This window comes from Penicillium verhagenii (genome assembly GCF_028828195.1).
Source record: "Penicillium verhagenii strain IBT 33310 chromosome Unknown utg000012l_segment0_segment0, whole genome shotgun sequence".
Lineage (NCBI taxonomy): Eukaryota > Fungi > Ascomycota > Eurotiomycetes > Eurotiales > Aspergillaceae > Penicillium > Penicillium verhagenii.
The window spans coordinates 1046346-1066151 of record NW_026643176.1 but is presented as its reverse complement, the minus strand read 5'-3'; the positions used below and the strand labels follow the sequence as shown (position 1 = coordinate 1066151).

At 47.0% G+C, this 19806-nt stretch overlaps 8 protein-coding genes across 8 annotated transcripts; 4 read left to right on the top strand and 4 right to left on the bottom strand.

Moving 5' to 3' along the window:
• Positions 1 to 37: 37 nt before the first annotated feature.
• Positions 38 to 487, bottom strand: N7466_011065 (uncharacterized protein; the record flags this gene model as incomplete). Its single annotated transcript, XM_057170454.1, has 1 exon — positions 38 to 487. The coding sequence occupies one exon, from the start codon at positions 485 to 487 to the stop codon at positions 38 to 40; it is 450 nt and encodes a 149-aa protein (XP_057016186.1).
• Positions 488 to 1507: 1020 nt separating this feature from the next.
• N7466_011064 (uncharacterized protein) lies at positions 1508 to 1768 on the top strand (the record flags this gene model as incomplete). Its single annotated transcript, XM_057170453.1, has 1 exon — positions 1508 to 1768. One exon carries the CDS (start codon positions 1508 to 1510, stop codon positions 1766 to 1768), a length of 261 nt encoding a protein of 86 aa, XP_057016185.1.
• Positions 1769 to 2884: 1116 nt separating this feature from the next.
• N7466_011063 (C2H2-type zinc finger protein) lies at positions 2885 to 4326 on the top strand (the record flags this gene model as incomplete). The annotated part of the gene is made up of 2 exons (XM_057170452.1): positions 2885 to 3047; positions 3614 to 4326. 2 exons carry the CDS (start codon positions 2885 to 2887, stop codon positions 4324 to 4326), a joined length of 876 nt encoding a protein of 291 aa, XP_057016184.1.
• Positions 4327 to 5667: 1341 nt separating this feature from the next.
• N7466_011062 (uncharacterized protein) lies at positions 5668 to 6051 on the top strand (the record flags this gene model as incomplete). The annotated part of the gene is made up of 2 exons (XM_057170451.1): positions 5668 to 5735; positions 5910 to 6051. The coding sequence occupies 2 exons, from the start codon at positions 5668 to 5670 to the stop codon at positions 6049 to 6051; spliced, it is 210 nt and encodes a 69-aa protein (XP_057016183.1).
• A 741-nt stretch (positions 6052 to 6792) lies between these two features.
• Positions 6793 to 7140, bottom strand: N7466_011061 (uncharacterized protein; the record flags this gene model as incomplete). The annotated part of the gene is made up of 1 exon (XM_057170450.1): positions 6793 to 7140. One exon carries the CDS (start codon positions 7138 to 7140, stop codon positions 6793 to 6795), a length of 348 nt encoding a protein of 115 aa, XP_057016182.1.
• Positions 7141 to 9649: 2509 nt separating this feature from the next.
• On the top strand, positions 9650 to 9853 carry N7466_011060 (uncharacterized protein; the record flags this gene model as incomplete). The annotated part of the gene is made up of 1 exon (XM_057170449.1): positions 9650 to 9853. One exon carries the CDS (start codon positions 9650 to 9652, stop codon positions 9851 to 9853), a length of 204 nt encoding a protein of 67 aa, XP_057016181.1.
• A 1740-nt stretch (positions 9854 to 11593) lies between these two features.
• N7466_011059 (uncharacterized protein) lies at positions 11594 to 13051 on the bottom strand (the record flags this gene model as incomplete). The annotated part of the gene is made up of 4 exons (XM_057170448.1): positions 11594 to 12324; positions 12388 to 12564; positions 12616 to 12831; positions 12889 to 13051. The coding sequence occupies 4 exons, from the start codon at positions 13049 to 13051 to the stop codon at positions 11594 to 11596; spliced, it is 1287 nt and encodes a 428-aa protein (XP_057016180.1).
• Positions 13052 to 18283: 5232 nt separating this feature from the next.
• N7466_011058 (uncharacterized protein) lies at positions 18284 to 18535 on the bottom strand (the record flags this gene model as incomplete). The annotated part of the gene is made up of 2 exons (XM_057170447.1): positions 18284 to 18308; positions 18351 to 18535. The coding sequence occupies 2 exons, from the start codon at positions 18533 to 18535 to the stop codon at positions 18284 to 18286; spliced, it is 210 nt and encodes a 69-aa protein (XP_057016179.1).
• Between the last annotated feature and the right edge of the window lie 1271 nt (positions 18536 to 19806).

Here is a 19806-nt window from a genome sequence, read left to right as displayed (position 1 = left end):
AGTTATCAGGCTCGGACTGGACGGGTTGAAGTGTTGATTACTGACTTCCCGCCACAATGCGATCCAGCTCTTCGAGGCGGCGATTCTTCTCCTGAACTTCGCGGCGCAGTCGCTTCACTTCATTGTGCAGGTCTCCGCTCTCCTCTTCAGGCAGCTGTTGCTCTTCATTGGGAGAGTCGAGTCGGCGCTTCATACCGGTTGCGGGAAATAAGTTGGCACGGATGCCCTCTACCATCAAACCCCTACCATTGTCATCGGTGTGCATGTGACAACGGCGCAAATGCGCTCGAAGATTCTCCTGACGCGTAGACCCGTTTCCAGTGCCGCGCTTGCAATCGGCATAAGGGCACATGAGCGGCTTCTTAGCGTCGGTGTTCTTCTTGTGTACTTTGCGTTGGTGGCGAACGATACCAACTGAGTAGGTGAATCCCTGATCCTTATTGCTGCCTGGCTCATGGCATTTGCAAGGACGGTCCTGTTTATCCATATGTTTACTAGCAATATATTGTTAGCGGGGTCTGCGCATATGATGTCAAATTGGAGGCTTTGCGGAGTAGTCACTTCCATTCCCAAGCACGACGGAAAGTAGGAGGTTGAGCTTGGCAATCTGGGTAATCGCAGTAAATCTGACCATCGGGGCTCTTGGGGGGATTCCCGGGGCGTCGAAAAATTGAGCTCGATTACATGCCTCCCAGAGATTGATCTTTCATTCTGGCAAATGTCAGGGATTCAGCCGTAGAGGCAAGCACTTGGGCTGCAGTTGCGTGTGGAGCTTCGCTACGAGGGCTAGGATAGTCAGATCCGTCACCCACATCGCACTCACCACCACACTAGCTTAGGGGAATGATGATGAAACTGAAGACACTGGCAAGACCTGTTGGTCACTAAAAACCACAAATGGTGAAAACTGAGGAAGGGAGGAGGGTGTTAAAAATGAAGAGTAGACGGTTAGTCTGACAAGAACGAAAGAGTGAACAAGAACCATGAGATTTGAGCGGTTTAAATAAGCTATTATGTCTTTGACACCCCGCTTCAGGCATCCAGATAGTTACTTCATGGTTGGACTTTGTGTTATATGCGATAAGCCATAACGCCAACGAACGATGCATGTCGCATTTTCGTGATAGGTCTTGCATAAAGACAGATTTGGAAATTGCGGCTAATGGGCTCGCCATCATAGACCCTGTATCTTTGCCCGTTTCTTGCCTTATTGTCTTTATTGAAACAAAACACACGGACAGCATGAATTGCATTAGCCCGAACTGCCTATAGATGGCACCAGGTGGAATCAACATCAGGCGTGTGCGTGAGTCGGGTGGCAGGAACGTGCTCTATTGCCGGGGTGACTCTTGAAACGTGAGGTGCGACGAATTCCTTCTAGGTAGATGCGTCGCGCCAGGAATGTTAATTGGATCTTTTGTTGGGTGCTTAGAAGTTTCGGTAATTACCATAGCATTTTAAAGCCACAGAAAATTCATCAAATCAAATCTGATGGTCTTGACTGGAAATGGCCGCTTTAAATGGCAAGGGAAAAAAGGGGAGCTTCCACTGCTGGTTGCGACCTAAGATTGGTCCAACCGTTACCGGCCAATACGTTGATTTCCTCGTACCGACAGGTCTTGAGAGCAGCGTGATCCCTGCGCCGCACGTCTGCCATCTCCCGGCCCACGTATTGAGAATTACGACGGCCACTGGTAAGAAAAGGTGCGTGCACATGGCAGCTAGCGGTCTAATTGGTGGCGGCAAGCAGCCCCACCAGGCTTTGTGACATGGAGTTTTGAAAGATCGTGTAATGAGACAGGGGACGCTGATCGGGCCGCTAATCCCAAAAGGAACAATCCACCTGCGCATCCACGAGCTCCTAGGAGCTAACGATTGGATCGTTTCAGGATGATGATAGGGTACAACTATTACATGAGGTCGAAGCGAGGTTGGCTTTGCCGGTGTAACATAAGTACGTACCGCGTAAGCCCCCCTAATTTCACTCATATGGTTCGTCATTTGGAGCAACGACCGTGCTTGTGCTCTTGGGTCTGCACCAAGTTCTAGGCACAAGACAGACAAATCACAATCATTCGAGGCTTCAGTGGAGCAAAGCCAATCAAAGGATTCAGCTGGCCAACTTTCTCCACTGTGATAGTGTTGCAGATTGAACGCTGGGATTGATGCGCGCATTGGTTTCAGCACGCGAAGCTCACCCTGTTGAGGCAAAGACGAGTAAGCCACCCAGTATGGCCATTTGTTAATGAATCTAGATGGGGGAACCATCGGGCTGATCCCAAATTAGTTGGCCCTTAGGAGCTATGCGCGGATGAGATTTCGGGACTAGTTCCTTTTCCGTTGTATATGAACCTCGCCAACGAACGCACTATTCATCACGACTACTTTCGAGCATTTGCAATAAACGAAATCATACCCCTGTGCCCAGGAAAAATTTACTGGCTATCTACCATTTTCATCTCTCACGTCTAAAACTGAATATTCCTTCAATATCTGGTTACACCTGTCGCAGACCACAATGTCTCCTTTTTCACCGACAATGGCTTCGGGCTCCTTCCACCTGTTGAATTCTAGCTCCGAAGGGCCGGGTCTTGCTCTCCCTGCAATAGACTCACAAGAAAAAAGAGTGAAATGTAAATGGACATAAATTAACCCTTCCTGCCCGGTGACTGACACATCCTCATTTCGTCTAGCCTGCGGAGAGTGCCGACGGAGGCGAGTTCGATGTACTGCTGTTAGCGATGATTCCTGGCCTTGTTCTATATGCCAGAGATTCAATCTTCCCTGCAATAATTCAAACCCCCAATCCAAACCTCCAGATAGAAGGTCAAGGCAAATTTTGACCTGCGTTGAAGCTTGCCTAATAACAAACGAAAACCCCAAAATGCAGCCAAATTTTATACTCACTACTCCTGTCGACAACATGTCAGAAAAGCCGGAATCCCCAGATTTGTCTGAGAATTGTGCGCCCTATTTACCCATGGCCGATTTTCAGCCTCAATATGGCCAACACACCCGCGGTGAGAATATACACGAGCACGATGACAGTAAGTACAATAGGTCTATTCACAAAGCTTAACTAACAAAAGTTTTTACCCCAGCGAAACACTGTGGGATTGCAAGGCACTTAATTGCCAAACTATCTTTGGATATGATCCAATCAACAAGTATTCGTCCACGGTTCTTAGGGGATATCTACAACCACGTCTTTAGCAGTCTGCATCCGAGTGAGGCTGAAAAAATATGGAGTTGCTGGGTCTCGGTTTTAGACAGGATAGGACACTCTCGGTTGCAAAATAAGCAACCTGACAGGCCATTTACAGCAGGTAAGAGAGTCAACACTGGCGTCATATTTTCACTGAATGAATATATGCAGAGAGGAAAGACGATCTTCGCTATATACTGTGTGAAGATTACGGTGAGCTGGTCACGATTGGTGATTTAAATCAATCATTGGAAAGTTCCAACATTAGCCACACAACAAAAGAGAAATTGCAATGGATTATGTTTTTGCGAAAGGTTGAGAAACGGATGCTGGACCAATTTTCTTGTACGCTTTTGTTAACATTCCTGATACTCAGAGATATACTAACGTCATTCCTGCACACTCAAGGTCCCAACCGAAATACCCTGCCTGAGCAAGCTGAGTCGGCATCTCAAAATAGGGATACCTCGACTAGATATCCTCAGCTCACCTTGAATGAGGTGCCAGCCATAACTGGTGTAGGCTCACCACTTGCGATACACCAGGGGCCTTCATCCAGCGCATCTGCACTGCAGAGCACTGTCGATGAAGGCTTTCTGATAGAAACTCACGACGACTTGCACTCAAAATCTGAATACCTCATTAGCTCTGCCAGCTACGCTTTCCCTGATATGCAACCATCCAAGCCCCAGAAGAACTCCCTGAAGAAATCCCATACTTGTGAATCTTGCAGCAGGGCTTTTCAGAACGAATCCGGGCTTCGCAATCATTACTGCACCCATAAAATTGATGAGCAGTCTTTCCGCTGCTCCTATGATGGATGTGGCAGGCTGTTCATTCGCGAAGGTAATAAGAACCTCCATGAGCTTCTCCACGTTCAACCAGAATCCAGACCACCCACACCCCAGAAGAAACTCCATACTTGTGAGAATTGCGGCAAGGATTTTCGAGACACATTCACGCTTCGCCGTCACTACCGCAGCCATGCATGTGAGCAGCCCTTCCGCTGCTCCTATGATGGATGTGGAAGGTTGTTCAAACGGGAAGGTAATAAGAATCGCCATGAGCGTAATTTCCACTCTTCTCTGAATCGACAATCAAAAACAGCAAACCCCATATGACAGGACTTGTCGAGTAATTGGAGACTTGTATCGACTTTGATAGGGCGAGGCAAAGGGTATCGCCCAGCAGCAGAAATCGATCAACTACAGCAGATGTTGGCGGTGACACTTCAAGGGAGCGGTTTGGTAATGGCCGCTAGTTACTCCTGGATGTTTGCCTTTATGTTGTGGCTGTTCAGAGTCATTCATTCCAATAATAGATCTATACATATATACGTCCAACGATGCATAACTGCAATGGCAGGAAGGTTTTGGAATCTGGAAAAGCATCTGATTGGTAAAGTAGCGGCCCTATTTTCATATAGTTCCAGACGTACTCAATAATGTATAACTTACAATCGACTTTAGCGCGGTCCAGTCAATGAAGATCCTGCGCTAGGGCCTTGACAGTGGGGCCCGAGAAAAGAAAAGCAGTTTGTAGGGAGGAAGCTGATTTCGCTACCGACTGCATTGAGGTGTTCCGACGACGTGCATAAGCGAGATGATATACACTGGGACTATTTTGTGTATGGGCTCTAAGGAGACACGGCATATATTTTTGGACATGTACATTAGATCAGTGATAGTTGCCCTTTCGGCTGAGCCGCCGGGCGTTAATGAATTGTGTGTGTGTGTGTGTGTGTGTGTATCGAGGTGTTTGACGTTGAAATGGCTTTCTGAAGAGATAATTCATCTTTCAAGTTGTCTGACCATGTCTTGTTCGGGCCAAATCCAATCAATCCATTCGCGAAGGAGCGCATTTGGAAACCGAAGAAATGTTGCCTTGGGAAACACAAGCCCATCATTGGGGGTCAGATGAAATCGTTGATATGGTTTTTCAATAGGGGGCTCGTCGGCTCGAACGTTGGGAAAGAACCTGTACTGACATCATGGTCCCTCTGTTAGCAAGCTTCTCCAAAGATAAGTCATAAGGAAATCAGGGATCATGTATGCCTACAAGTCTTGCTCCAGCTGTCTGTTCGCAGTCAAGAGGAAGAGTTCAAAATATGGACTGGCTTGAAGTGCACGATGGTGCATATGCGTTTTCATTAAGGGAGATGCGAGTTCACACGGCAAGAACTTTTTTGTCAACCGGAGAAATGGGGTGTAGATGAACTGGTCTCGGGAAGAAAAGAATCGAAGGGAACTAACTAGCGCCTGCCGGCCCGGACAGACGTTCCCACTATTCTTTCTTCCTCCTACCCCCACCCCCCCTTCCACTCCCTGTCCTACACTATCATCTCGGGATTTTTTTTTGCGCAATAGCTACATGAGCGCGGTGAACATGCTTTGCTTTCCCTGAATTGACGTTACATGTACAGTCCAGCTTGAGATTCAGCGACAAAGCCAGGGCGAGCCGAAATGCTATGCCCAGTCGCCTACTCTCTCAATGTTTGCAATGCTTTTGCATGCGAGCACCTGAAGCCTAGGTAAGTAAGATTGTGTTTTTGCAAGAACATTGGACATGCATGCTAGTTAGGAGCACAATCTGGTCTTCGTGTAGATGGTCGTGATGGCAAGTCTACGGTTGATCGCTGCAGGATACTTTCCCACACTCAGCGCCCTCCGATCAGATCAAAGCTGACCACCTCATCTTTATTCAGCTGCACTTACGCTCCACGTTGCCCTATTCTCAGTCAGTCATCGACTACCGCTGAACCTGCGCGCTCTTCGAGTGAATCTCTCAACCTAGCATACCTGGAGCCCGGAACAAATGCGGGCCACTTCATGTTTACTATTCAGTAACAACAAACGAATGTCTGCTTGAAATGCAGATGGAAGGCCCGCATTTTCTGAAATATTCTTTGAAAGAGAGCACACCCACCTATCTTCCTTGAAACCCTCGTGAGATGGAGATTTGCCGACACTCCTCAGTATCCAGTCCTTGGTTCGATCGATGCACCGCGGTGCAAGCTTCAAATTATGTTTGTCTCTTTCTCATTGATTGTTAGATTGAAACATATTGATAGTTTCAGAACATCACGCTAATGCTTTCATGAACCTTGCAGTGCTCCTCACTTTCAACGAATCCAGCCGAGCTCATGAATTTTCAACGAACACGGTATCACCACACCTGTGCGTAGTGTATGCGCAAATTTGTTGTCAGTTAGAATGACGAAAGGCACAATGATTGCAAGACTTGGCCCAGCATCACTCAAGCTCCCTGGGACCAAATGCTGATCACGACCGCATACCCTGATACCCTGGCAAGAAAACCTTTGAAAACTCAAATGGTTTGAATTACGATAAACGCACACTTTAACGCTTGTCTGTATTTGCCAGAAGGTTGAAGGCGATTATGTGGCCTTGTTATCGACTGCTACATTTTATCTTTCAGACAACATGAAATGTTCTTCACCGGAATAATGTATTGACATGCAGGTAATTGGGCAGATTCAAAGATCGAAAAGGATATGTGCAGGAACTTGACTCGGCAATGTCAATTACGTTGCTCTCGCTTCTCGTATTCCAGCTCAGTTCCCATGATCAGGTTGAAAAATCCCATTGGGTCATCAAGGCCACTCGCTTATCAACGGCCTTAATTTGTTCTGCGAGCCAATTTGTGACGCGCTCATCCGGGTGCCGCAACTGAATGTGACAGGTGTACACAAGCTCATATTCCCGGCGGATTTGGCTTAATACGCGACTTACAGTAGTCTCATGGGAGACTCCAATCTCCGCTGTAAAAAGAGGATCCGCATTGAAGTCGAATCGAAACATGGTCCAGTCTTTGAAATTCTCACCGATCTGATCGACTGAGTCTGGCTCCACTGCCAGTTCAATGTATTTCGCACCCACACGAATGGCGCACAACACCCCGCAGTTGATTCCCATGTCCTGGATGTGTTGCATTGGGGAACACAGACGAGAATATTCATCGCATTTCTTGCAGGGAGAGCTTTGGATCCTCATCGTCTAGATTTAATATGTCAGTAGAGATATCCTTGATAGTAGCGCCCCGGCAAAGTAGTACACTGACTTTGAGTGACATTTTGAAGCTAAGAGTAGCTTGAGTATTGAAAACTGTAGGACTGGGTATAGAGAATTGAGCCAAGCGACCAGGGTAAATGCATGTGCTTGGGATCTGTAGAGGCAAGAGAGGAAATGGCCGCTTGCCTGGTTATAAGGATTTAGACCGGATGTACCAAGGAAACAATCAAATATACCACGAAAATCTTACCCCAATTGGTCCAAGTTGAGAACTTGGGGCTTGGTCTCATTTCTGGGCTGGATAGGCCATGACCAGATATGTAACCGGAAGAGTATCATTCCGCTTACTAGATTGGCTATAACACACATGTAACTTGCGCCACAGCTACAGCTAATATATAGGACGTGTCATATCGTCGTGATGGTCGGTAAGCGACTCAATATTTTGAACCGATTTGATTGGAGAGTAGTAGTAGCGCACGGTGGGCAGGCTACCCCTCACTCAATTAATTTCAAAGAGCAGTGGTGTTTGGTCCCCCTAAGGTCCAGCTTCTCTGACTTCCACACTATCAATCCAAACAAGCACATAGCGCCCTAAGCTTGAATCAGAAGTCTTTACATCTGATCAAACCCTACCGCTATATTTACGTACACGTCAATCCTGATCGCCTTAACGAGTTGGTTTGTCGCGCCCAAACCTCAACAGCACATCCAGACTGCATTTTGAATTCATTTAGAGTCTCTTTGATGAGCGTCCTACAACCTGACTTCGTTAAAGTGCAATCAGCTTCACTGCCATCTTTGTCCAGTCATGTTTCCCTTTTTTGGTTGTATAAGAAGCGAACTTTGGCACTTGTGTATGATTTTGACTTGAATTATTTCATTGCAGCTTGAATGCCGAAAACAATATTTAAGAATCTAGCTAATTTTCGATCACGTAGAAGGCAAGCGCGTGAAGACAGATTATAAGCTTATTTAAAATTCAATGACGAACCTGAATAGTTTGAAAGAATCCTTGTCAACAACAAGGGCCAGCCATGAGCGAATTTTCCTAATAGACACATGCAAAGAGGATGGTCATGTCAACAATTATGTGGTGGGAAGAGAGGCCCGCTAGAGTATTTTGGGGGATGGAGGTGCCTCCCTTGCTACTGACCGGCTAGCATTGTACAATTTGTATGTAGGATCCTTCGTGGGAACCGACTTACTCGATGGCAGTCTTTCCGATTGTTGTGCTCCCTCTCCAAGAAGTCACTATAGCGACTGCCATCAGCTGATCAATGGAAACCAGCAATTTGCCCTACGAGGGACCTCTTGGTCGTGAAGGGTGCCAGAATCACAACGGAGGGTTATGCGGAGAATCGCAGCGTTTCGGAGTTATCTTGACGGGACTTGTTCGACTGGGGGAAGGTCTTTCATGGGTGTAGAGTCAGCAGGGTAAGAATTGTTGGTCAGTAGGCAATATGGAGCGACCTTTGCTTAGGGATAGAGAATACTTTCGTGCCACTCGAGTTTGTTCCATGCAGTCATTTTTGAATTGGGTCGATTCCTATCGACCGTTTCACCAATGCTGCGAGTCCAGATGTCAGGTCGAGAAAGAAAACTTTGTGGCGGATGTAAGCTCCAAGACAACTGCGTTGTATTCCATTTAAGTAAGATTGGCGGAGATGACACAGTCAAAATCCATATTTTGGCCATAGACCTGCTCCCGGTATTGATTGCTCGCGTCTCCTCGAATTTTGAAAATTGATTCGTGTTCACACGGTCAGCAATGAGTGACCTGAATAAAGGAGTACCTTGAAGGAAGTAGGTGTTTTAACTCTGCGATCAATTGATATGGACAAGGTTTGGGTCGGGGCGGACAAGGGAGTTTCGGCTAAGTCGGGCTATCCCCTTCAGAGCCCGTTTCAACCCATCTCGCTTGCACAAGTCATGCTGAATCTTCAGCCATCGAATAGGGTACGCATTCCACAAAAACAGCGCTTTTCAACTTTCTGCATTCAGATAAGCCCGAGGTCTTCATTTTTCGTCATGTCAACCAGAGGAACAGTCCCTTCGTCCAACTGTTGACTCCTTTCTGCCCTACTGAGCCATCAACTGACATAAATTCGCACATGCACAGCACTGCCCTGACGCATCAAAGTGCGCTTCCAAAGTAGCTGATCTCAAGAGAACAACCCATCCACGCGCTGTGCATAACGAGCTTCGTCAAGCCTCGGCTACTTCTTGTGGAATATTCGGTATAAACATACAGCGGAACGTCATGCCATACCACGAGCTCCGGCGCATATACGCTTGCAGCGTATCCTTTAAAATCGAACCATCTCGAAACAAAAGTGGACGCATTAAAAGTTCTCAAAAAACATGACACGGCGCGGATGGAAGAGAGGGAAGAGGACAAGCCATGTTCAAGATGGCCGTCGCTCAGATCTGGAGTTCTCAAGTTTCTACGTCCGACTGCCTTCACCTCGTGGGTGAAATGGAGCGAAACGAAGTCAGATTCTGGCCCTGTTTGAAACAGACGGACGATGACGACGAGAACAAACACTTCAACGCGGTTGACTCGAAGAATGCCAGACCCTGCCTTCCAAATGTGACAAACGCTATTGATAGGTAAGCTCAACGAATGGGGGAGATCATGTAGTGATTCGGGAGAAGGAAAGGGTCACATAAGGACATACTGAGATCCATTAAGTATGCTCCTTTTACAGTACTTCCATTCTCTGTCTAATCCTTCTGTGATGCCTACAGGTGCCTCCAATCCAACAAACGAATTGAACCGTACAATGCCGCTGTATTTCCAATATTGAATGGAATAGCTTCTCTCGCGGCGGATTTACCGCCCATCTATGAGCAGGGGTGAAGAAGGGCACGAAAAACTCGATGATGGACCAAATATCACAAACTCTGACACTTTTGCTCCTGTAGGCGCCCATATATTGCGCCAAATCCAAAACTGGGATAATTTGGGAAGCTAGGTTGTTTCGCAGGCCTCTTGTATGAGCATCGATGGGTATGCTATCTAGTGCGAAACTACCGCACCCAACAGGCTACAGTTATTATGAAGCTTTCATACCAACACCGCCAGGGCTTTTGAGCAGGACTCTGCCCAACGTGTCAACCAGGCCGCCATAAACCCTTCAAGTGATCGTCACCTCGGTTCTGCGTTTTGGATTGGGACAGCGCCTAGAAATGATTTTCCTGGTCCTTTTATCTTGTTATTCCCTTCTGTAGCCTAAGGCATGTAATTTGATGGACGCTAATTGGTTTGTATATAAGAGTCGCTGTCTGGGGCCTAGCCTCATCTATACAATACTAGGAGCGTATCGAATCACCTAGAGCCTGTTCGCCCTTCACTTCCTGCATCACTCTTATTCCCGCATGCCAACCTGACTAGCCTCCGGCTCAGAGCTGGCATTTATTTTACATTACGGGCCGTGGATGTCTCGGGCGCACTACATAGTAAAGCCGCGAGCTCCAAGTTTCTCTCACCTTTCAACCTCCATCTTCCACATGCTACCCATTGGAGCACAGCCAACATGAGTAATCGTATTAAAGATCTTCCATTTGAGATTCTTGTTCAAGTGTTCAATTGGCTCGATGATATTGACGACGTCTTTATAATCGAAGCCAATCACGAAAAGTACCTAAAGTGAACGGATAAAGTCATCATCTTGTTTGCCCGGATATGGTTACATCACCTCAGAATCCAACCAATCAATCGCTCTCAACGGCTACCTATTGAAGTTCCTTAAGTGAATGGGCGCTGAGAGAAAGTATGATTTAACGATGACTTCGGGTTTGTTTGTTCTTGTGCTTCTAATTTTAGGACCCGGGCACCGATTACAGACGCGCCTAATCCAGGCGTACCACTTTGTATCGTGGGGTGGTGTTCCAGCGACGGCCGCTCCTCGCGGGAGTACGCACCTATGAGCGAATCAGATGGCGAAGAATTGGAATGAGCCCCTGACACCAATTAACAATAAAGTATAGTATTAATTCGAATCGAATCGAATCGAACTTTTCCCGGATTCGATTCGATTCGTGCGGAGCGGTAGGTCTCGTGAACAGCTGGTACCAGATCGCATCATCTCCTGTTGCTGGATGACATCCTCTGCCTCGCCCTATCAAAGTCGATACATGTCCCCAATTACTCGACAAGCTCTATGTCAGCGCGGTGGAATACAGCCGCTGCTCAGGGGAAAGAACGGAGAGAGAAAAGCATCTGGATTGGCTATGGACAATCTCTCTCGGGGGGATGGAGAGAAGAAGAAGGGAAAAGGAAGGAAGAAAGCAGGCAAGCACTGGAATCTAGATATACCCAGAGGGGGTCACCTGACCCCTCTCTAACACTCTATCAAGTAGAGCTTACTGGTTTCGATTTCCGACTAAGAGAATAGTGGAGCATACGCTCATGCTTTGTCATATTGCCTTTGATGGTGAAAGACTTGCCACATCCTTCATAGGAGCAGCGGAAAGGCTTCACACCTGTATGGGTGCGGTGGTGAATGTGAAGCGCGGACAGGTCTCGGAAAGCCTTATCGCAAGTTTGACAAACATGACGTTTCTTCTGGTGTTCGGATACTTGCATCTCAGGGGTAAGGTGAAGAAGCTTATGGCGTCTCATATTACTTTTGTGGTTGAAAGACTGGTCACATCCTTCATAGGAGCAGTGAAAAGGCTTTAAATCTGTATGGGTGAGCTGGTGCATGCGAAGCGCGTAAGGTGATCTAAAAGCCTTTTCGCAAGTTTGACAAACATGACGTTTCTTCTGGTGCTTGGGTACTTGCGTATCAGGGACAACATAGCTGGCAGAGCTAGTCTGGGAACGTGAACTGTCAATATCCATAGGACCTGCGGTCTGATATGGGGGGTATTCAGATCTCGGGGGGCCGTCGTTAGGATTTTCCTCCCAACAACCTTCATCGCTAGTCCTCTGCTGCACTGCGGATGCGCTGGGTGAGGCCCACTGGCCATACGCCAGTGGTGAATCTACACCAGATATAGCTGGCACCTCGCCCAAGGTGGGCTGAGGATATCCTTCCATTGATGAAATAGCTTGCTCAGGCACAGTACACCGGTTGGGGTCTTGAGCATGCAATAATCACGTTAGTATGTCTCTGCATATCAGGAAGATCAAGAAAAGCGCACCGGGGAATTCGTCCGGCCTCAGTTTCCGCTCAAGCTCTCGCATGACCATAATGAATTTTATTTTCTGTCGCGTCACCCGACTAGCGTTGGAAGTTTGCAATGATTGATTCAATGCATCAATCGTAAACAGCCCGCCATGATGTCCACACAGAATATAGCGAAGAGCTTCATTGCTGTCTGCATCTATTCAGTCATTGAAAACTATGGCGCCGGGATTGACTCTCTTACCTGCTGGACATTGCCATTCAGGTTGCTTTTTCTGGCTTGTTCCTTGCATAGAAGAGTACCAACCACTGAGAACTTCTTTAGCCTCACCCGGATCGATTTTGTTGAGGACATGGTTGTAGGCAACCCGTAAGGACTCTGGGCGTATCTTCTTTGATTTGAAAATGGCCGAAGATAATAGTTTGTTGATCATATCTTCTTGAACCTTCAGCTGTTTTCCTGGGGGTAGAGACCTTTGTCGATTTATGGCGTTGTACATAGTACTATGGTACTTACTTCCATTGGAGTTGTTTGTATTCCAGTTGAGGGTGTATTGGCTATCTGAGGATCGGAAGTCGGCTTCGTGTGAAGGGGGCTCATAATGCTCGGAGGAACCTGGAGATTTCGGGCTTATTGAAATTTCGTCGTAAGGAGTGGTGTCTAGAAAGCTTGGCTGCATTTTGAGGCTTTCGTTCATCATAAGCCAAGCTTCATCGCCGGGCGAAAATTGCCATTGGCTTTCATCTGAGGTAAACGGTTGAGGGTTTGGATTAGTGCAGGAATGATTCAATCTCTTGCATCCAGAACAAGGCCACGAATCATCTCTGACAGCGGTGCATGGAAATCGCCTCCGTCGGCACCCTCCGCAGGCTAGAAGATGAGCGAGGGCAGATAGTTGGGGGTTTTGCTTAGTGTCGGGATAATTTAATCTTTGACATTGAGAACCAGGCTGGCTGCAGGCTGAACGAAATGGGATATGTCAGTCACGGGTCAAAAAGGGTTAATTTATGTCCACTTACATTCGCTTTTTTTTCCTTGTGAGCCTATCGTGAGAAGAGCAAGCCCCGGCACTTCGGAGGTAGGAATCAATGGTTGCAAAGGGCCCGAAGCCCTTGCCTGTGGAACTGGAGACATTGTGCGTCGGCGACAGACGTAAGTAGGTATTGACGGGATTTTCAGCGTTCGGCATGGGAGATGAAAAAAATAGACAGCCAGTGAATTGTTTCTTTGGCACAGGGGGTGTGATTCCGTCTATCACGAATGCTCGAAAGTAGTCGCGATGAATAGCGCGTTCGTTGGCGAGATTCATATACAAGTGAAAAGGCACTAATCCCGAAATCCTATCCGCGCATAGCTTCTAGGGGCCAACTAGTTTGGGACTAGTCCAATGGTCCCCCCCTGTAGATGCATTGACAAATGGCCATACTGGGTGGCGTACTCGTCTTTGCCTCAAGAGGGTGAGCTTCGATTGCTGGAACTATTGCGCGCAACAACTCTAGTCTTCAGTCTGCAGCACTATCACAGTGGAGAAAGTTGGCCAGCTGAATCCTTCGACTAGGAAATTTCGGTCCACTCAAGCCGCCAAACGTACCAATGATTGACAATTGTCTTGTCTTGTGCCTAGAACTTGGTCTAGACCCAGGCGCACAAGTACGGTCGTTTCTCCAAACAAGGAACCATACGAGTGAAATTAGGGGGCTTACGGGGGGCGTACTTATGTTACACCGGAAAGCCAACCTCGCTTAAACCTCATACAATGGCTAGCATCCTATCAATTCACCAGAAACGGTCCAATCGTGAGCTCCTAGGAACCACCGATTGATGCCCATGTATTGTTCCTTTTTGGGATTAGTGGCCCGATCAGCGCGTCTTGTTTCATTACACGATCTTTCAAAACACCATGTCACAAAACCAGGTGGGGCTACTCGATACCGCCAATAAAAAACCTAGGTGCCATGCGCACGCACCTTTTCTTACCAATGGCCGACGTAATGCTCAATACGTGTGCCTGGAGATGGCAAGTCGTGCGGCGCAGTGATACGTGGAGAGTATTGGCCGGTAACAGTTGGACCAATCTCAAGTCACAACCAGCACAGGCAGCTCCACTTTTACTTTCCTGCCTTACTTTGCGGCCCTTTCAAAGGCAAGACCATCAGATTCAAAAGAAATTGCATAATTTTATGTAGCTAGTGGGAGCCGGATTGTAGAGCCCATACATTTTTACTCTACCTGTGGAGTGCCAGACTGCGAAAAACTGCGAGGGACTCGCTTTCTCAACGAATTTGTGAAATGGTAATAGAGGACAACTGACTATTTACAATGTGATGAAGGATAATTTCAAAATACATCAAAATAAAAGAATCGGCTGCCACGTCTAGCGTGTCAAGTGCTAACCACTGTAGAATCAACTTCAAAGACAAGGTGAATGATAACACATAAATCTCAGAAAACCTTTCGGGTTTGTGCTATCAACGCCCGTGTTATCAGAACAAGGGAAATACTCATTTAATGGGACACCATTTTCTGGGCTCGAAGGACGATAATCCATCTTTTCAGACGTCTGGAATTGCAGTTTTGGATCTCCGTTTCTCCGACATAGTGTCTCGAATGATGTTTCCAAAGGCTCAGAGATATTCTTCGACTCCGGAGTTTGCATACTCCTTCTGGGATGCCGACTATTGTATGATATTATCCCTGCCTGCACTGATATAGTCTTCTCCAGTGAATAGAGTGTACACTGCTCAATGCATGCCTGGGCCAATATTGAGTCGTCTGTGTTTGCTAACCTCTTCGCTGCCGTGTCGATGGGGAGCAGTGCAGGTATTTCGTCTCTGAACTTGAAGAGACTGTCAAGCTCTGGCATATCATGTGCCGGAGTGTAAGTTTTTCTGAGCCCTTGCTTGACAGCCTTTAAGGAAAGGTAATTTCCAAGATTGCAAAATTCCTAATCATTTCTGTCAGCCATTGATATGAGGGTAGAGCCGCCTCAAATTACCTGGGCATATTGAATGATTTGATATTCGCTGAAGATCTGAGCATCCAAACAATCCTGTAGCTCGGTCCCACAAGGGGATGAATGGTTGGAGATTGCTTGAGCCATATGCCCCGAAGCTTGGTCCACATGCATGAATGAGCAAAAGTATGTCAACACGCGTCACTTCCTGTCATGATGATCTAGCCTCAAGTGGCTTTACCATAGTTTACAGCATGTGAAGGCAATAAGCGAGGCCCAGCGCTGTAACCATGGGTCCCAGGAACCCCCAGTTGATGTGCAGGTGGATTATTACTTTTGGGGATTAGCGGGCCGATCAGTGCCCCTTTATTTGTTACGCGATCTTTCAAAACACCATGTCACAAATTCAGGTGGGGCGACCCGTTGAGGCCAATGGAAACTCTGGACATCATGTGCACGAGCCTTTTTCCAATAATGAGATTCGTAACACAAAATACATGTCCCGGAAGTCACAGGTCCGGAGTATGGGGCTTGGTGGCTTCTATGCGTCCAATCATTGTCCAAAGTGCCAGTGCACATACCCTACAACTCAAATACAAATAAACGGTTGACGGCCTCTTCTAGACTACGGCATACCAAATTTTCTCTCTCAAACAATTCACCCACCAGCAAGAATGTCTCCAAGGTGAGAAGGCACAGCCACAGGAGCCCCAATAAACTGCGCTAATTTACAAAGTTCTCAGTCCCAGCTTGATCCTGAAAGGGCCGCCTCTGTCTTCAGAGCTTTCCAATTTTGGTTTCTTGGGTCTCCAGGGGTTCCAGCAATGGTGGAGAGGAGCACAAGCCCAACAATCAGACCGGGAATAAAACTCATCATCGAAGATTGCCAAGTACTACGAAAAGGACAATACCGCACAGGGAGAGTAGAGTGGTTTTGGCAAGAAACAAAATTCTTAGGGATATCAGATTGGACTTGATAAAAGACCTCGACCGCGACGACCTACTCATCCTGTCACTCCTAGCTCGATAATTCCGCTCACAAAAAGGAATTCCCTCTCGCAGGCTTCTTCAATTTGCTGCGCGGCCATTTGGAAGAATCATTGGGCTGTCGAGCCGCCTGAACTTACATCTAGCAAGTCTCCATCTCAATGCAGGAAATAAAACGCCACAAAATTAGATTGCGCGATGCCGATCGTGGTTGAGGCTTGTGCTGATACCTTCCAATTACTAATGCTTCTACAGTCCACATTGTGGGACCTCTCATAGGTTTATTTTTACTTCCAACTGTTCGTGTGAGCATACGCCCTTCTTATCTTGAAAACTACCTAAGTCTCTGCAGCCATGGCTTCTGCGTGCGCTCTCGTGTCCCTCCCTGTTGAAATATTCCACGCAATTTCTACATCGTTGGACGACCGTGATTTGTTCAATTTGAGTCGAATCAACCGCTAATCTACTCTCTAAACCAAAATGACAACATCGTCCGCAAAGTCCTCGAGGTAAGGAGATAATCTCAAAATAAACGGGGATACACATAGAATTCCTTCACGACTCGGTGCATGACTCCAAGTGGTTGAGCCAAGTTTGCCACATAAAAATTCTCATGAGTTCATTCTGAGATAACTTGCGAGACCCAGCTCTTTGACTTCTCTACTAAAGGCGTCCGCCTATTCCCAATTGGGCAGCTTCCTGGTGCGTCAAGTTAATTGGTGACTAGTAACTTTTGTAATCGGAGTTTCACTTACCATCGCAGTCTTCAACCCAATGCCACAGAACAATCAATTTGTCTTTATCCTGTAGATCTTGAAGTATTTGAGTGGCTGATCATCGAGATCCAAGACTACGTCGCCAAGAGAACCAACTTTCTCGATCATGGAGATATGAATGTGATCAATTTTCTCCATAGCTTCTTCTTGAGATTATCCCATGGCTGTTTGGAGCCAATTGAGGCGTAAAGAGTTTGGAGTTTCAGTCAACAAGAAGCGACGGTTCATTTCATTGCCTTTTATGTCTTGGAGCGTCAGCTGCACATTGGGCGGCTGATTCTGATTTTTCCGTTTTGCCATGATGCTTGGCAGATGTGAATGCCAAAAATGCAACGATGAAAGCACGAAGTTGATTCAATGAGGGTGGAGAAGAGGAGGAAAAATATTTCATTGAAGCAGAATATTTTGAGGCAAAAGGACATTGATCTTGGTGCACAAGGCGACTTTCAAGCTAGCAGGTGCAGTGAGGTATAAATACACGTAGTAACCAAAATGGAGGTGGGCAATTCTGGGCCCGGGATGTTCCTGCGGCTTTCCAATAGGTCGAATTAGTCTGTTCAGGAGGCGTCGACGGAGTCGTGCTAATGGGTGATATGGGCCAAAGAACATCCACCATTAGGGCTTGGGTCGATTGATTCGACAAGTCACTTTCCGCAATCTATGTTTGGGTCACAGGGGACTACAAAGAAGATGTTCTGGACCTATGGGCGCGCCGCGCCATTGGTGGCATGAGCACAGTCTAGGACTACTGCATGCAGCCTTGTTGTCCAGAGGGAACATAGAAGAAAAATGAGCTACTTACGATACAAATTTCTCCTCGATCCTGGCAGCCCCCTAAGCGAGGCTCACATGTCCAGCTGGTGGCCAGCGGTGGATTCGACTTCTAGGAGTTGACCAGCTCATTTTTTCAGACGGCGATTAGATACTTGATCGGCGACCGTCTTTTATTACCGGGTCTGTGAAGCCATGCCACAGAAATGTGTTTTTTAGCCTTTTTGCGCCGATAACAATGCTCCGGGTGCCATGATAACGTACCTTTTTGAAGATTGAAGAGGGCCTACAGCCAACGGGCTGTTAGGCCGCTTGAAATCCCAATTGATGGGGAATGTGAAATAAACTCAGACCTTAGTATAGAGAGAGGTCCAGGTCTGAAAAAGCCGAAATGTAATTAATGTAATTAAAAGACGAATGGGGTCTATGAGCCTATAAGGGCTTTGACACTGGTGAGCTAATCCGAGGTACAGTACTGGGTGCTCACTTACCAGGGATACGACGTCAAGCCGCACAAAGGTGCATATTGAATACCTATACGGCCCACTTCCTGCATGACTCCGGGTACTTGAGCCAAGTCTCCGGTGGTGTGATCTAGGAGGCCATTGGCTATGTTGAAGGCAGGTGCTTGACCGGAAGCATGAAAATCGCGCACCCTAGACCATTGCGCAGCCATGATGGAGTAGGCTTTGATTGGTGCAATCCCGATACCGAGTCGGATAGTCTGCAGAACAGGTCAGAATCTTTCTATACCTTTTACCATTCGTTCAGGTTCGGTTTCTCTCATCCGCCTTTTCGACCTGGATTTCTTATTTTTCTTATGTCCTTACCAAGCTTGCTCCATTCTACTTTCAATCAGAAGATTTGAGATCTTGATACTTCGTCCACTCTGAATCGTTGCCTTCCCACTGGGTACTTCATTGCGAAGCAGTCTATCCATTCATTACGTCTTCAGTTTTCCATTCTTGACTCGTATCCTATAAGCAGGCATTCCGTCAAAATCCCTTTCCATCAAGGAGGCACTTACCATGGAGCTACAATCAGCTCACGCTTTGCTCGAGTCATTACGCACCTTTTACCCCATCGTCCTCATCCTACTCTACAGTTTTGTCTCCGTGGTCGAAATTGTGCTTGCCATGAAGAATAAAAAGAAGAATGACTCCGATGGAAAAAAGTCCTTTGAACTGGATTTAAAGAATTATATGTACAAAGCCCACTGCTCATTAACAACAAATCGCCACAGTAGGGCCACAAGACGACTCAGTCCTTTCTGCAAGGATTCTAAGGTTTCGCCTTTATAGAGCTTGCTGTACATTGGATATATGTTTTCGCAGATCTTGTCTAGGTGCGGGTCGGTCTGAGCAAAAAAGTTGAGAAGCCCATCTGATATTGAGAACGGGTCCGGGTCAAAACTCCAAGCGATCAGTGACAGCAATATTTGAGCTTTGGTGGAAAATTCTTGCACCATTTCTTGCGTATGACAATGGAGGAGTTGATTCTGGGCCAACGCTTGGTGGGTGATAGAGGGGGCGTTGTTTTGTTCTCTGAGAGCTTGACAGGTCTTGATCAGGTCTAAAACCTCAGCACGTGGTTGATACGGCATTTGCACGGAGTATTTAGCCATCAGCTCGTTTGTGCTCAAGTACGCTCCTTGTAGAGCCTTCAGGGTCGTCTGTGCCCTATCCTGTAGTCCTGCGAGCTTCTAAATTCAGTATCTGAAAAGTTCATGGGTAGGAATCAACATCCAGCCCTCTACTACGCGCGAATCTGTGTTTTTTGTGGCTCTTGATTGGCTGACGGTCGAGAGAAGTGGGGTGGGTCACGTGATGAATCAAACAATGTGGCCAGTCATGTGATCGGAAGAGTCAGGTGACTCAGATGGTCAGGTGATTGTCCACGTCAGCAGAGCACGTCCTCGGTATCAACGTGATCAGGGCGGTCAGGGGA